We start from the raw sequence: 14,703 nt of genomic DNA, 5'->3' as shown, positions 1-14,703 counted from the left end.
TGCCAACTCATCAGTAAAAAAACAGAGACAGAAAAATTGAGGGAAAAGAAGGAAAGACTGTGAGGGGATAAGGTCACATGATTTATTCAGAGGGAGGAGGGGGAGGAAGGGAAAGGAGGGAGGGAGGGAGGAGAGGATTAAGACTGAGAGCTGCCACCTGAACACACACACACACACACACACACACAGAGACAGAGTGAGTCCCACAGGACTGGAGGCCCCGTGCTTGTACGGCTGTTAATTGTGGCCAACATGACTTTAATCAGATTTTAGTTTGTGTCTGTGTGTGTGTGTGTGTCTGTGTGTCCCATGGGTTTTCCCTCTGATGTCAGTGGCGGCAGCAGCAGCATATGGGACCTGGCGCTAATGACCACACCTCCTCCAAAACCATAATTTATGCAGGTCAAATACACACGTGTCTAAGTAGGTTTTTATATATGTCTGTAACATTTTCATCTTTTTGTCACATTTATTTTATTTTTCCTCCAGACTCCTTGTTCCATTCTGTCCCTCAGATCTGTCTGCTCTCTCCACTGGAGTCACTTGTCTCCTTTGTACCAAATGTTCACCAACATCACCGTCAACATCTCCGTTTCAAACCAAACCCTCAACTGTTGGTCCTCTCTCCTTCCTCTCTCCTTCCTCTCTCCTTCCTCTCTCCTTTCCTTCTCCAGAACCATCCTCCCTATTTCTACTCAAATCCTTTTTCAACTTCCCCTCATCCGTTCCTTTTTCTCCCCCTCCTCAACTCTACAGTCACACCTTCCGTCCTCCCTCCCCCACAGCAGGTTCCCCTCTTCCCCTCATCCTTGCCCCCTTGTTTCCTTGCTCCCTCGCTCCTTCCTTCTTCTCCTCCTCCTCTTCAATCTCTCATTAACTCTCTCGCTCTTGTCACACACTCAGCCTGCGGCTGCACATATGGTCGTCACGCTTCCACACCGGTAAATAACACACACACACACACACGTGCGTGTGCGCACACAGTGACGACCCCACTTTCTCCAGGCGCCAGCAGGGGGGGGAAATGGGGGAGACGAGGGCATGAGGTGGGGGGGGGCGACCACTGGTTAAATCTCCCCTCTATCTTCCTCCTCTCCCAGGTCTCTCCTTCACCTCCTCTTCCTCACAGTCTCTCACTCTGTGTACTCCAGAAAAGTGTGTGTATGTGAGAGAGAGAGAGAGAGAGTGTGTGTGTGTGTGTGTGTGAATGTGTAAGTTCCAAGGCAACGGACTCACAGTGCCGCAGTGAATATAGCGGGAGGTGGGGGAGTTGAGAGGGAGTGAGAATGAGAGCGAGAGAGAGGCGTCTGCACGTGGTGTGTGTGTGTGTGTGTGAATGTGTAAGTGTGTGTGTGTGTCCACAGTGTGGATGTCAAGTGCACTGCAGCATCACCAAGGGCAGAGAGACACAGCAAATACCCTCTCTCACACACACTCTCTCTTTTTGGACACACTAAAAAAAAAAACGAGGTCAGCTCTTGCTGATGCTGAACCTCAGCTTTTACCCAGAGTAAAGTTGAGGTGACACGAGCGGAACCAGAACTAAAACAGTTCCAGGAAAAAGTCCCCGCTATTAACATTGGTGTCACAATGACAGAGGAGTTCAACGTTGATGTACATCGTTGTGGAACAAGTACATTTGCCCTCCAGGTTTTGTTTTTTTTTTTCCAATGGTGTTCCTCAATAGTCCAATTGACCACTAGGGGGAGCTTTGTTTAAAAAGAGCTTCATATCTCAAATTAGAATTTTGATTCTGATTCCTACATGGATTCCTCTTACTTCAGTGTTATTATTTGGTCGTGATCGTTTGATAACTGTCTTCAACCGCAACGTCCGCCTCTCCAATATATTTCTGCGCTTTTTTGTGCAGCTTTTCTGACAACATGTAGTCTTAGAAGGTGGATTTTGACGACAACGATAAATACGTCGGTGCAAGAGAAATCACTTCTCTCTTGTTTTAGCACCAGACCAAGAAGCAAGAAAATAATTCGATTGAACTGCCAGGAAATGAGTCACGAAGGACTGTGGTGTTCTGGCCTCACTCTGCTGCAAAACTGGGTGAAAAGTTAACATTTAAATGACAATAAAAAATGAATGGATAATGAATAGTAAACACTATAATTAGGTTTTCTGCCAGGAACATTTATCACTACTTCTGATGCGTCCGGACTTCTGAGATAATTGTGCTGATACTGGATTTCTGCAGCAGGGCAGGTGGTTCCATCACGGCAGGAAAAAAGGCCTGAATGACTGCAACGATAATGACAACATTTCCATTTGGAAAATAGAAGTCCTCGTGATGAAGATGTTGAATCCTGTGTTTGTATTTGTGTGTCACTTTGATGGAGTTTGTATTTCCTCTGATTCCATGTGGACCTCAGCATCAATTTAGCCACCTGCTGTTCCTACTGTCAGGACCAAATACAGCGCCTTCCTCTCTCCCATATACACACACACACACACACACACACACACACACATCACACAATCTCTGAATAATAGCCAGAGTGTAAAATGGCCACATGCGCCTCCATCTCACTGTGTGTGTCCTAAAACAGTCTATTACAATCTCGGTGCACCGTAGGAAATAGATGTAGACTCTCTGCAAAAACACACACACACACACAAACGGCCACACAAACACACACACACACAGACGGGGGAAACAGGTCTTTCTAGACCTGTGAGGACTCACCAATAAAAAGAGAGTTCTACAAACCGCAAGTGACTGATTCGTCTGTACAGCTCTTAAATGACTTGAAGACACACACACACACACACACACAGAGAGAGACTGACATCCTTCAATCTGACCTGATCTGCAGCACCTCCCTCTGGCAAGGGCTGGAAACTGCACAGGCAGGAAGACAGACTGTCAATACAGTCGGCTGCTGTTAGAGGTCGAATCAAGACCACACACACACACACACACACACACACACACACATGAACACACACCAGCAGAGGGCTGATCAAAGCAGTGATCGTCTGACTGTGATCACTGACACTGATTTTACTCACGTTGATTTTACAGGGTTTTTTTTTTTGAAGTGTAGCTGAAAACGATCAAATTCAAACCACTGAGAGTCTTTCAAAGAAAACATGGCTGTAACAAACAGGGGACCAGGTATGGAGGAGCCCCGCAGCATAACAATAGGCTCAGCCAATAGGATTCAAGTCTTCCAAAGATGGTCGTTAGTGCTTTGTTTCACTGCTGGACTGGACATTTTCAACAGAAAACCGAGGTTTGTAAACCACGCATTGCCCCAAGTACAGAGATAAAAACCACTGATTTCAGCTGACGAGGACACAGGAGCTGCTGGTCCCTGTGGTCAGCAGGTGTCAGAACTGTAAGAAAGAAAGAAAACTTATCTAAACTGCTTGATATTCTATTCAGATTTGCGCTCGCTTCTAATGAGAGAGAAGTTAAACTTCTTCCTACAATAGTATCTGAAAAAAAGAAATTCCCACACACTGCTTTTATATAACAAAGTTAGACGTCAGTAGTCAATAAATCCCATCAGATTATCAAATCTGTCAACTATTTAACATAGTCTGAGGTTTTGAAAAGTTTTGGACGAATGAAGATCCAGTTGTGAACATGTTGTGGATTCTCTGCTCTGGTTTCTGAGCAGACGACGTGTGAAAAAAAAAAAACAACCTGTCAACGGAGCCTCTCAACAGGGACACGACAGTAGCCAAAGTGACTTTACTGGAAACTAAAGATACAGCACGTCTGAGCAACTGACAACAGCAGCAGACGTTCTCTAAACCACCACACACACGCATACGCAATCACACACACACACCACTTTTTAAACATGTATTATTGATTGAAACAAGCAGCAGTGAAGTGGAGTGCGGTATTACAGCTTTGTTCAAGGGCATGAAGGTGAGCGGGGCAACTTTGACTGACGGGGGGAGAGAAAGAGAGAGAGAGGAAGAGAGAGCGAGAGAGAGAGAGAGCAGAAATGTATCCCCTTCCTTCCTAAGGCCTCATTGTTCCGTGTAAACAGTCCTATCAGTGAATGGTGAGAGCGACTTTTTTGCCCCTCTGCCAGGTTTAGAGGTGGCAGAAGAGCAGCACGTCGTGACAGTCACCTCTGTGTAAACAGGGCTGTTGACCTGCCGGGACAGAGGTGAGACCTATCACTGATGTAATGTGTGGGCAACCCATTACTGTGGGGAATAGAAATAGTGCTTATAGAAGCAGCAGCTTCAAGATCAACAACACTGAAGTTTCTCACTAGTTAATAGTTACTTCTAACAACTTCTTAATTTTTTCTGTTTCAGAAAGGTAGAAAGGTGTGTAATAATAATAAACAGCTGATTGGCTAATTGTTTTTAACAAATTTCAATTATTAGTGAATCAGCAGAGTTCCTTTCCTTCATTTAAACCATAGTAATTTCTCTGGACTTTGTAAATGTTGTTTGTTGTGAACACAACCAGCAGAGGGTAACATCAACCAAAGCCTACGCTAATACTATTCAAACGCTTCCCTTTCATGATTTTTTTAAGACATACTGATATATAGACAAAAACAAAAGTACTTTTAGGTTGAATCTAAAAATAAAAACAAACCAACATCAGCAGTACAAGTCTGCAGAGCGACACTGTGGGGAGAATAAACCACGATCTCTGTGGTTTATCTAAGCAGAAATCTTCTCAGTGTCACTTTTTCTTAATGATCTGGTTTTTAGGCATTACTGACATTTAAAAAAAGAAGAGATAAACAAACTCACAGCTTGGACGGCCTCCTGATGGTTACATTAGTGTGTGGGCGGGACCTAAAAGTTTGGTCCTAATTTGACAGGTTTGTGGTGTCGTAAAAGGTAAAAGTGATGCTCTAATGTCATTAAATGTCAGGTGAAAGTCAGGAAAGTCTTAAAAGGTTTAGTTTTAGAGTGTGTGAGTGTGTGTGTGTGTGTGTGTGTGTGTTCTGACCAGAGTTCAGGAGTTCCTGTTCCATCACTCCACAGCCCAGCACCTCCAACCAGTCGCCCTGGAAACGCACCTCCATCTCAAACGAGGGATGAGTGAAGGGGAAGTAACAGTCCACCCACCGCACCTCCACATCTGAGGAGATCAAACGGGACAAAATGAAAAACAGAGGAGTGGAGGGAAACAGAAAGAGAAGAAGAAGAAGAAAGTAAAACAGCAACAGAGGAAGAAACGGAGGAGAGTCACCCTGTCCAAACAGGTGGGTGACGAGTCGGGTCAAAGTCTGTTTCAGGTCAAACTCCACCAGCTTCACAGCCTCCAGTGTGTGTGTCTCCTGCTTCTGTGGCGTCCTCTTGCCGCCACGTTCTAACAGAGAGAGGTTCTGTCCGCCCTTCACCTGTGAAAACAGCTAGAGATACAGAAGACACCCATTAAACATTGATGAAACGTCTTCAGTATGCCAATGATATGAGGCTGATCTGGGTTCATATAAATGATTGAAAGTGAAACACGCCAACCTCGTGGTTGGAGAAAAGTCGGACTCCCTCCATCTGGTGGAACACTGGGTAATGACTGGAGTCGATCTCGTCTCGTCTGTACACGTCTCCAGCCAACAGAAACGCATCCAGACCAGACTTTACTAGCTCCCTCTGGTGGGCAGAGGTGTGAGCGCGTAGCATTGTTGTCCTGTGTAAACCCCCAAAAAAATACATACATTTGTGTTCACCTTACTGGACCGACATGAATACATGGTGTGATTTTTTTTTCTTTGCCCACCTGTTCAGGTAGTAGTTATCACCTCGTTTCCTGCTGGGGTGGTCGGGCGGGATCAACAAGCTGTCAGTCAAAGCAGATCATCCAATCAGGGTGGATTGTTTTAAACGTTGCGTTAACACAAACAAAACTCTTTAATTACTGAAAAAAAAAAACTGAATCCAAGCAGCACTTCCACTGCTCACCTGTCAAAGTTCTGCTCCACTGTAACCACTGGGCTCAGGTTGTCATGGACGGAGAAAATAGGGTTCCCCCAGCGGCTAGTGAAGGAACTGCAATATCATATTTAAAGCGTAACATCTTTATTACCAAAACATCAAACAAAAAATCAAAGTAAAAGCCATCAGTCGTCATTGGCCAAAACCAAGACACTAATTGTCTGTTTGGGCTCCACCCACCTATAAAAGTGTGCTTTGATTCGCTCTTTGATGAGCCACAGTGGGTGGTGCTGTTGGTTGTGGAGGTTGCAGCCAACTTTGGCTAAGATCTTTGGAGTGACATTGGTGAAGTCATCACGTGGATAGGACTGACCTAACACCTCCACAGAGTCCCGGCCAAGCCCAGCCTGAGGGACGAGGCTTGGATGTACGCTGAAGCATCTCTGGGATAAGACCGCAGCGCCGCGATTGGCCGAGAGTGTCGACAGACAGCAGCGGGGGAGGGGAGGGTGCCGAAGAAAAGGTAGGAACAAACAAAGTCTCATGATGATTGGTCCATGGACCTGAGGAGAGATAAGAAAATACTGTTATCTTAATAAAGTTAAAGTTGTTAAAATATGCTGCCAGATTTTTTGGTCATGATAACAAAAAGAAAATGCTAGCCCAGCACAATCTTTTCTGATTTCCTGATCGGCTTATTTAACTGGTTGGTAAGAATTGAAAAAGCAAACTTTGACGATGTTTTACTAACTAACCAAACAAATGGAAATTGTGATGCTAACTAGATAGCTTCAGGAACTGGATAGCAGTTAAAGATACTAGCCCGCTAGTTAAAACAGAAGTGTGTTCCACTAATCTTAACAGTTGTCTCTCGGTCAAACTTTTGATTGTGAAACTAATGTCTTTATGTTACGACAACAGATGGCATCCTTCCAGTCGTCTACACCGTAAAAACTATTGTCTGTGCGGTTCTGGGTTCGGTTCTGACTCAGACAGAATTCGCCGCAGATGCTCAGTCGTCAAATTTATTATTTCACCCAACAGCAGCGAGAAAAACGAGCAGGCCATGAATCAGGAGAAGGTGGCGGTCATAAACGCAGCGAAGGAGGAGGCGGAGGAGTGTCTTCTTAGCAGAGGTCAAATTAGGTAAGAGCGCACTCACGTGCACGTGCACACACCCACACGCTCCTTCTATAATTGGACACTAATTTCCCCAATAATATTACACTGAAAAAAAAGGGCTTTTCATCCTGGTATTCCATCATGTGATCAGCTGTGATCTGTCTCTAATTTTATTGTCCATTCATCAAATACACAAACACACACAGAAAACGAGACAATAGGTGTTGCATTGCAGTGGCATTGCAGCAAAACAAATTATTGTTCCTAAAACTACGAAGCCTTTACCTCTGCTGCGCTGCTGGTGTCACGTTACACACACACACACACAAGAGTGTGTAACAGCAAATCTCAAGGGCACAAGTCGTTCACAGGAAGATGCAGTTTTGACAAAATAAAGAAAGGCGTAACATCAAACAACAGTATTAACCAACGAGACCTTAAATTGGTTGACAACGGTGACTGCGACTTCACTGAATGAATTCATCTTCTGTGCAAAGAGCTCAACCTTTTCCACCACAGGAAAAGGTCACACAGAAAAGTCCAAACGCAACAAGTCAAAATTGAAATCTTGTTCTGTGATCTGTCCCGTTCATGAATTACGAGGCTGCACGACCAGAGACTGTACCAATAAGTAAGACCTGGATCTACCAGTAGATCTCAATGGGAGTTCTGGTAGATCACAGAGTTCCTGTTCCTTTGAAATGTTCTTTTGGTTTGTAAAGAAAAAAAAACTGAGGGAGCTGGATGAGGTTCTGTAAGGAGCAGAACTCCATGTCGATGAGTCATCATGACGGAACTGAATTGTCACCTACCAAACTGCTATGTTAACATGTCTGTAAAACATTTACCATTTCCTTCCTTCAGTGATTTACATTTGTTCATCACTAAACTTGATGAATTATATGAAAAAATAAAGTTACAAAAAAACAGGGTTCCCTTGTTGCTTGTTTCCTGTGTTTCTGTCGGACTGACCTCACTGACTCGTGATCGTCACCATATGTTTGTTCCCACGACACCAAACGCTACCACAGCACACACACACACACACACACTTGTGGACGCCTCCGCACACAAACACACATGTCACAAAACTGTAGAGATGAAGCTGGGCCAAAAAAAAAAACCCACGAGGTGTTTCTTTCTTTAAATGATGACGACAGAAGGACAAATATTTGTTCCGGTGGAAGATAAGAATTATTATTTATTTTGAAAAGTGCTAAAAAAAAATCACTTATTTTATTTTAGCTCTCTTAAACCTTTTTGATGATTTTTGGTCTCCTGGACACAACCTGCAATTAAAAAATATATTTCCAAGCACTGCTAGGTTTTTAAGCACTTATATAAACCGAGAATAAAAATCTGATTATATTTCAAACATAAAATGAAAATGAAACACTTAAACAAGAGCAACAACTGATCTATGGGAATCCCTGTTGGGGTTGAGTGTTCTAAATTCACAGCATATGTGATAAGATGGAAGGAAATAAACACACACACAGACATGACATGATAGGACATGAAAATCTGAACGGCTCCGGGTTCATTTTAATTTTCTCTGAGAATAAATCTGGGCTGATGCAGCGTCAGCTGTGAGAAATATGACAGTCGACGTGAGCCAAACATGATTCACGCTGCGTGAAATTCATCGCTCTCACTGCCAACAGCTCGCTCTGACTAAACAGCCGAGGTCAGCCGCTCACTGAAAACATGGCAGCCAGCGGGGATTTTAGCCACTTAACAAACAAAAAAAATAAAACTACCTCTACCTCAGTTTGAGTCTCTGTCTTCTTAATGTGTTAACCGATTATGTTTTGGTTGGATTGTCCTTTCCTCCAGGAAATTGGTTTCAGTGAAGTAATCACTATAAACACAAAGGCCCGAAGAGAAAACCAACCAATATTAATGACACCGTGAAGGACTGGTGGATGTCCAGCCTCCTTCATCAGCAGGTGCAGAAATTAAACTAGACGATTAAAGTGTTTGAGGTCAATCAAGCCGACAGCAGTGACACAAAGTGTCCACACGAGGCAACAGTTGACCAGAAACTCTTACAGTATTACAGCGGACTAAAACCACATATTTTCTCCATGGGGTATAGTGTGTGTGTGTGTGTGTGTGACATGATAAGTTAGCTCTCAGCACCACGGAGCTGTTTGTGGATTTACAGTGGCTGTAGTCAAACTGTCTGACAACATGGAGTTTATGTAAAACAGCACATCCTGAAAGGAGCTCACATTTATCTTCAGTCTCCCCCTCGGCTTCTCCTCCCCGCTTCTGTGACCCTCCTTCTTACTCCTTCTCCATCACATCCTTACTCTCGCTGCACCTCCAAATTTGTCATGACGTCTCCTTTTACATCATTTACTAGAAATCCTAGTTACAACTCCTTTTTCATTGAAAAAAACAAAACAAAACAAAGGAAATTGTCAGCTGATACCATCAAACCACTAATAAATATTTTTTGATATACAAACATTTTGCTTAACACAAAAAAAGAAAATCTAAATTGAAAACCTTTCCTCCCATTGTCCTCTTTTCCCCTTCACTTCCGCCTTTTGATAAAGTCACTGCCCTGGATGTAACACTGGCAGTTTCAGCTTTAACGACAACAAACAGCGTTATATCAAGTCTGAACAGGCGGCTTTAAAAGAAGCAGATAAAACAGATGGAGGAGAGAAAAGGAAACATGGAGAGGATGTTAAAAAAATCAAAGAAATAAAAAAAAGAAAAAAGGATAGGATGTAAGGAGGAAGGACAAGAGAAGAAATCAAAGAAATAAAAAAAGGAAAAAAGGAGAGGATGTAAGGAGGAAGGACAAGAGAAGAGAGACAGACAGAGAGACAATCCAAGGAGACATGGAAGATGACTGGAAGTCAGGAAAGGAGGAAACAAAATAAAATAAAAGGAGGCAAAATAGGTAAAGAATAGGACAATAGGCGAGGAAAGGAGAATAAGGATAGAAGATGAGGAAACGACTAAAACTTAGAGTGGACAAGAGCAATCAAGAGGAATCGATGACAATTAAAACAGAGGAAAATGAGAAAAAAAAGGAAGAAGGATCTGAGAGAAGAGAAAACAAGGTAGAAAAGAGAGGGAGAATAGAGAGAAGGAAGACTGAAAAAGGGAAGAGAAGGAGCAGGAGGAGGAGTGTCTGATATTATTAGAGAGATTTAATGGTCGGAGGAGAGAAAAAAAATGCTGAGGCTGCAGCTTCCCGACACCCAGCAGATTCACAAACACATCCACCAATTTGTTTTCTCCTCCATGTGTCATGTGTACACACGAGCACACACACACAAACACAAGGGCATTAAACCATCACTCAATACATTGACAAGTGAAGTGACAAAAAATCTATTAATTACTATTTTTAAACTCTGTCACAGGTTTTTAAAATGATAAATGAAGGTGAATTTACACACATCAATGGCTGATTTATATGTCAACAGACGCAATTTAAATGTATGAAAGAAACATGTGTAGAAAATCATGATAAATGTGGATCCTCCGCAACAAACTTCACGGAGAAAATCACAGATTTTAGCTTTTTTTTTGGTTGGTCTATCGCTGCCTCTTGTGGTCAGTTTGTGTCACTGGAGTGAATTGTATAAAATACAAAGATAAAAAGACAATAAAAATATTTTAGAAAGCCTGTTTTGAACCGACAGCTGTGGACAGTTGGTGGGGAAGTGGTTTTTACAAACTTGAGTTTCCTGTTGGTAAATAGTGCCTGGTGTCCATACAAAGGAGGGGATATATTTTTAAAACTGATTTTGGATGACACTCTCTATGCCTTTAGTTCAGTGTCTCTGTTCTCCCTGAACGCAGCAACATTTTTACTGACCTCCTTCGCCTTCCCCTCCTGTACTATCACTTCGTTTTTACAGATAGTCGCAGCCTGGCCTAAAGTGAAACTCTGTCAGGCAGCGGCAGCACGAGCACAGAGAGCCGCTTTATGAATACATGGAGGCTGAACACTGCATTGATCGGATTCAGACATCGTCCCCCGGGGGCGACGGCGAGGGCCGACCTGAATCAATCATCCCTCTGCAGCGAGCGAACAGCATCATCTCACAGCTCTGTTTTTCTCCAACGAACTGTCACATTCAGCAGAGAGCAGGGAAAAATCTGCAGCGTAGACTCTGCAGAAACGGGAAGTTTTACTTTCCATCATGGAACTTGTAAAACCTGGACTGCAGCATTTTCTGTCTCGTACGACATTAAAGCACGTCTAGGTTATTGGTTTGTGAAACATTTTTAACTCTTTCTTAAAATCCTTTTCCGGACATGACATCCATCGATACGTGGATTTACACGGTGTCTGTGGTAAAAGCTCCGACCATCAATTTAAGCTCAATGTCAGTTTCATAAAAAGAAGGTGAATGAATCTTCTGCTTGAACTTCATCATCATTTTGCTCCAAGCACTCACTGACAATGACAATAACAAAGACATTGAATGCACCACTACCAGGCCCCGGTTGTTACCTCTTTATTTCTAATATTATTTTTCTTCTCTTTCCAAAATGGATGAATCACTGGAGCTGGAATATTCCTGAAATCTAGAAACCATAAAGTGTTTGTCTTCTGCATAGTGCCAGTCGCAAACCTCAACAATTTGATCCTGGTGCGCCACTTTTGGTGGACACTGGTATCTAGCAGACAGAAATGTAAAATTGTCTTTGTCTAGAACCAAAAGAAGGTGAGACGTTTTAGATGTTTATGTTGATTTTACACACATTTCACTCAATAACTTCATCAAAGCAAAACATTTGTTATTAGGTCTAGTAAAAGTGTCTTAGAGCCAAGTCTTTACACTCTTTGATTTAAATGTTTGGTCGATAAAGCGTTTACATATCCAGCAGCTGACCAGAAGTTCCAACTAGCGATGGCTGATCTGTCCTGACCCTATCTTCACAAATCAGCAACAAAAAAATGGCCACGTTGGTCATTAAACAGGAGAATCAGAGATTACTGAAGAATGATAAAAAAGTTCTCTGGATCAGAGTGAGATCAGACCAAAGCTGCCTAATCATTAGTGGATGAACATTTTTTAGCAGCTGCTTCTCTCCTCACAGTAGGACCAGAACTGGATTTGAAGTTTTGACCTTTTGTGAAGCACTGACAGGCCTCGCAGGTCATAAAAGATGGATTTAGATGAGAGTAAAGAGACAATGTCGGGACGAAAAAAAAAAATCCCTATTCAGACAGTTAATGATTAAAAAAATCTGCTCCGTTGCTGCTCCATGTCCTGAAAGCTGTTAGCAAGACTGACAGAAGGCTCAGGAGACGAGCCGGAGTTACAGGATGGTTTGAGTTAAAGCAGAGAAAAAAAGAACAGTTGACACACTGATTTTTCTCACCGCTCTTTGATTTGGCCTCTTTTCAATTATGATTTATTGCTGTAATTTGCTGCCAGCTAAATAAAAAGAAAACCAGAGCTTTATATTTCTAACCCTCAGAAAAAAAACTTCCTGTAAAATCTGCCTTTTTAGGTTGCTTTTTAGCTGATGTCTGGTGTGGTCAAATTTAACATTGAACACACAAAAACCCCACACGTTTCATTGACACATATGAAGAAAGAGTAAGCGGTTTTTGAAATATTCCTAAAATATTGTAGCCCTAAGCTAAGGTAAAACTGTTTTAGTGACTGTTTTGTTAAGTGACTAAAATCTGTTTTCCCCGTTGTGTCAGTGTGAAAGGTCTGGGGATCTCAGCAGGTTCAGGAAGGGCTTACTGGAACAGATGGAGGACAACACACACACAAGTACACTCTCGCACACACACTAGCTTGCACAAACAACACAGAGTGAGAGAGAAGGTCTGTAACCCGCTGATTTTATCCTCCACATCTTCCTGCAACAATTAACGCAGCAGTGAATTTGTCTGCAGTGACAGTGAGACGAACGCTAGCACACCCCTGTTGCTAACTCAGTTAGCAGCCTAGGTTTGGTCATTTTATGAGCCTAGCACTTAGGGGGGAAAAATCAACAGTTTTAAAATCTGAACAATGTGGCTAATAAAGAATTGTGAACATCCACTGACATTTAAATGATCCCAAATTACTCATAGGCTAATGAACACAATGAACACAACATGAAACCCAGCAAACGTGAAAGGACTCTTTTACAGCAATTTAAGTGATGCACATAGGTTAAGATAAAGTGCATCAAACTGATTCTGGTCAAGAGTGATGCTAAAACAACACTGCAATTGAAGCACCCTCTGCTGGATCTGATTGTAATAATAAATAAATAAAAATACAATTCTGAAAAGTGATTGAGACAAATTAATTTAAATTTAAGTTTCCCAGAAGGATACACTCTATACTCTCTTTCTGTGAAAACATATATTTAATCCCTTTTCAGTTTTAAAATTGATCCTGTTGACATTAATTTTACGACGTGTTATGATATTGTCATGTCGACAAAATCACAGGTCTCTAACTAGTGTCTGTGATTGGGCGATCTGTCTTCTGCTTCATGGATCAAAACCTCTCTCTCTCATTAACCTATTGATAAATCCTGTGTTCAGTCCTGCAGAAGACTCTGTCTGAGACAGCTCAGCCCAGACCTGAACCAGATCACTGGCCTTTCCCATCCATTTTCTTAAGGTCTAGTCCTCGTTCACTCTGGCTCTTCTGCTCTGCTTGATCCAGCCTCTAAGGTAGGTCTGAGTGAACTGGTTTATTTGATGTTATACCATAGTGAACATTGTATTGATGTCGTTCTTGCACATCGCATTTCCTTTCATCTACAGTTTCTCTTTATATCTTGAGCCTCGACAAGTGAGTCAAGGACAAAAATGAGTACATGTTACACAGCATTCACCAAAGCACTAAGAAGCTGTCCAGAGACACTGTATTTTCACTATATGATTCTTCGATTCAAATAAATGAGAGCAGTGATGAGTGGAGACTGCTGGGAGGTTCAGTTAATGTTTTGTATTATCTCACTAATTCATGGCTAAGCTGTCAAAACCAAATTGAATTAATGATTATTTAATCATTTTACATCAGAGTGGCAATAAACAATTGTGAAATAAAATGCCCAACTAATTAACTGGGGTAATAAACAACAGCAAATATCATCACTGAGGCAGCTGCAATGACATTACAACATTACAACACACACCAGTGCCACTGACCTTTACACTGAGAGACCACAGGACATCAACAAACAGGATGTGTGTGACCTTTCACACATGCACTTTAGACTAAACGAACACACGCAATTAGTTGATTACAAAAAGAAGTTGACAGAGGAAAAATTGATTTTCTTCCTATAAAATGACATTCACCTAAGCAGCAAAATAAAATTGATATTGATTGAATCCTTAATGTCCTAAGGAGGTTTTCGCAAAATTACTTTCGTTTTAAATTGTTTGGTAATAAACAAAAGTCTTCCAACTGACACTATTATCTCATTAAACAATGTAACAAGAAAACGAAAGATGCAATAGTATGATATAAACACAACTTCTATTAAATGAGATAAAAGTGTAACTTTATTCATTGTTAATCCAGCCAGTAAAGAAAAGAAAGTGAGCAGAGCTGTTTCATTGATAGTGCATTTTAATTAATAAACACTTTCTTTACATTAAAGTAAACGTCACTTCACTTAAACTGAGTAGCACTATGTCTATGTTTTAATTAAATAACCCACGACAGAAAATGAATTAGTGGAGTAAAATGTTGGTAGTCTGGAGTC

The 14,703-nt window shown here is 41.8% G+C and overlaps 1 protein-coding gene across 1 annotated transcript in view; it reads right to left on the bottom strand.

Moving 5' to 3' along the window:
* fars2 (phenylalanyl-tRNA synthetase 2, mitochondrial) overlaps window positions 1-14,703 on the bottom strand; it is a 42,403-nt gene that overhangs the window by 27,260 nt on the left and 440 nt on the right. Inside the window, exons 2-7 of the mRNA XM_008308038.3 lie at window positions 6,115-6,437; window positions 5,902-5,988; window positions 5,720-5,779; window positions 5,461-5,629; window positions 5,189-5,351; window positions 4,946-5,077 (exon numbers count right to left, since the gene is read on the bottom strand). Of these exons, the coding sequence (XP_008306260.1) occupies window positions 4,946-5,077; window positions 5,189-5,351; window positions 5,461-5,629; window positions 5,720-5,779; window positions 5,902-5,988; window positions 6,115-6,419 (916 nt within the window). The 5' untranslated portion in view covers window positions 6,420-6,437. The remainder of the gene's footprint in view (window positions 1-4,945; window positions 5,078-5,188; window positions 5,352-5,460; window positions 5,630-5,719; window positions 5,780-5,901; window positions 5,989-6,114; window positions 6,438-14,703) is intronic.

Source organism: Cynoglossus semilaevis, chromosome 3, assembly GCF_000523025.1.
Source record: "Cynoglossus semilaevis isolate Cse_v1.0 chromosome 3, Cse_v1.0, whole genome shotgun sequence".
NCBI lineage: Eukaryota > Metazoa > Chordata > Actinopteri > Pleuronectiformes > Cynoglossidae > Cynoglossus > Cynoglossus semilaevis.
Note: the sequence above shows the minus strand (reverse complement) of the source record. Positions and strands in the feature narration are given on the sequence as shown.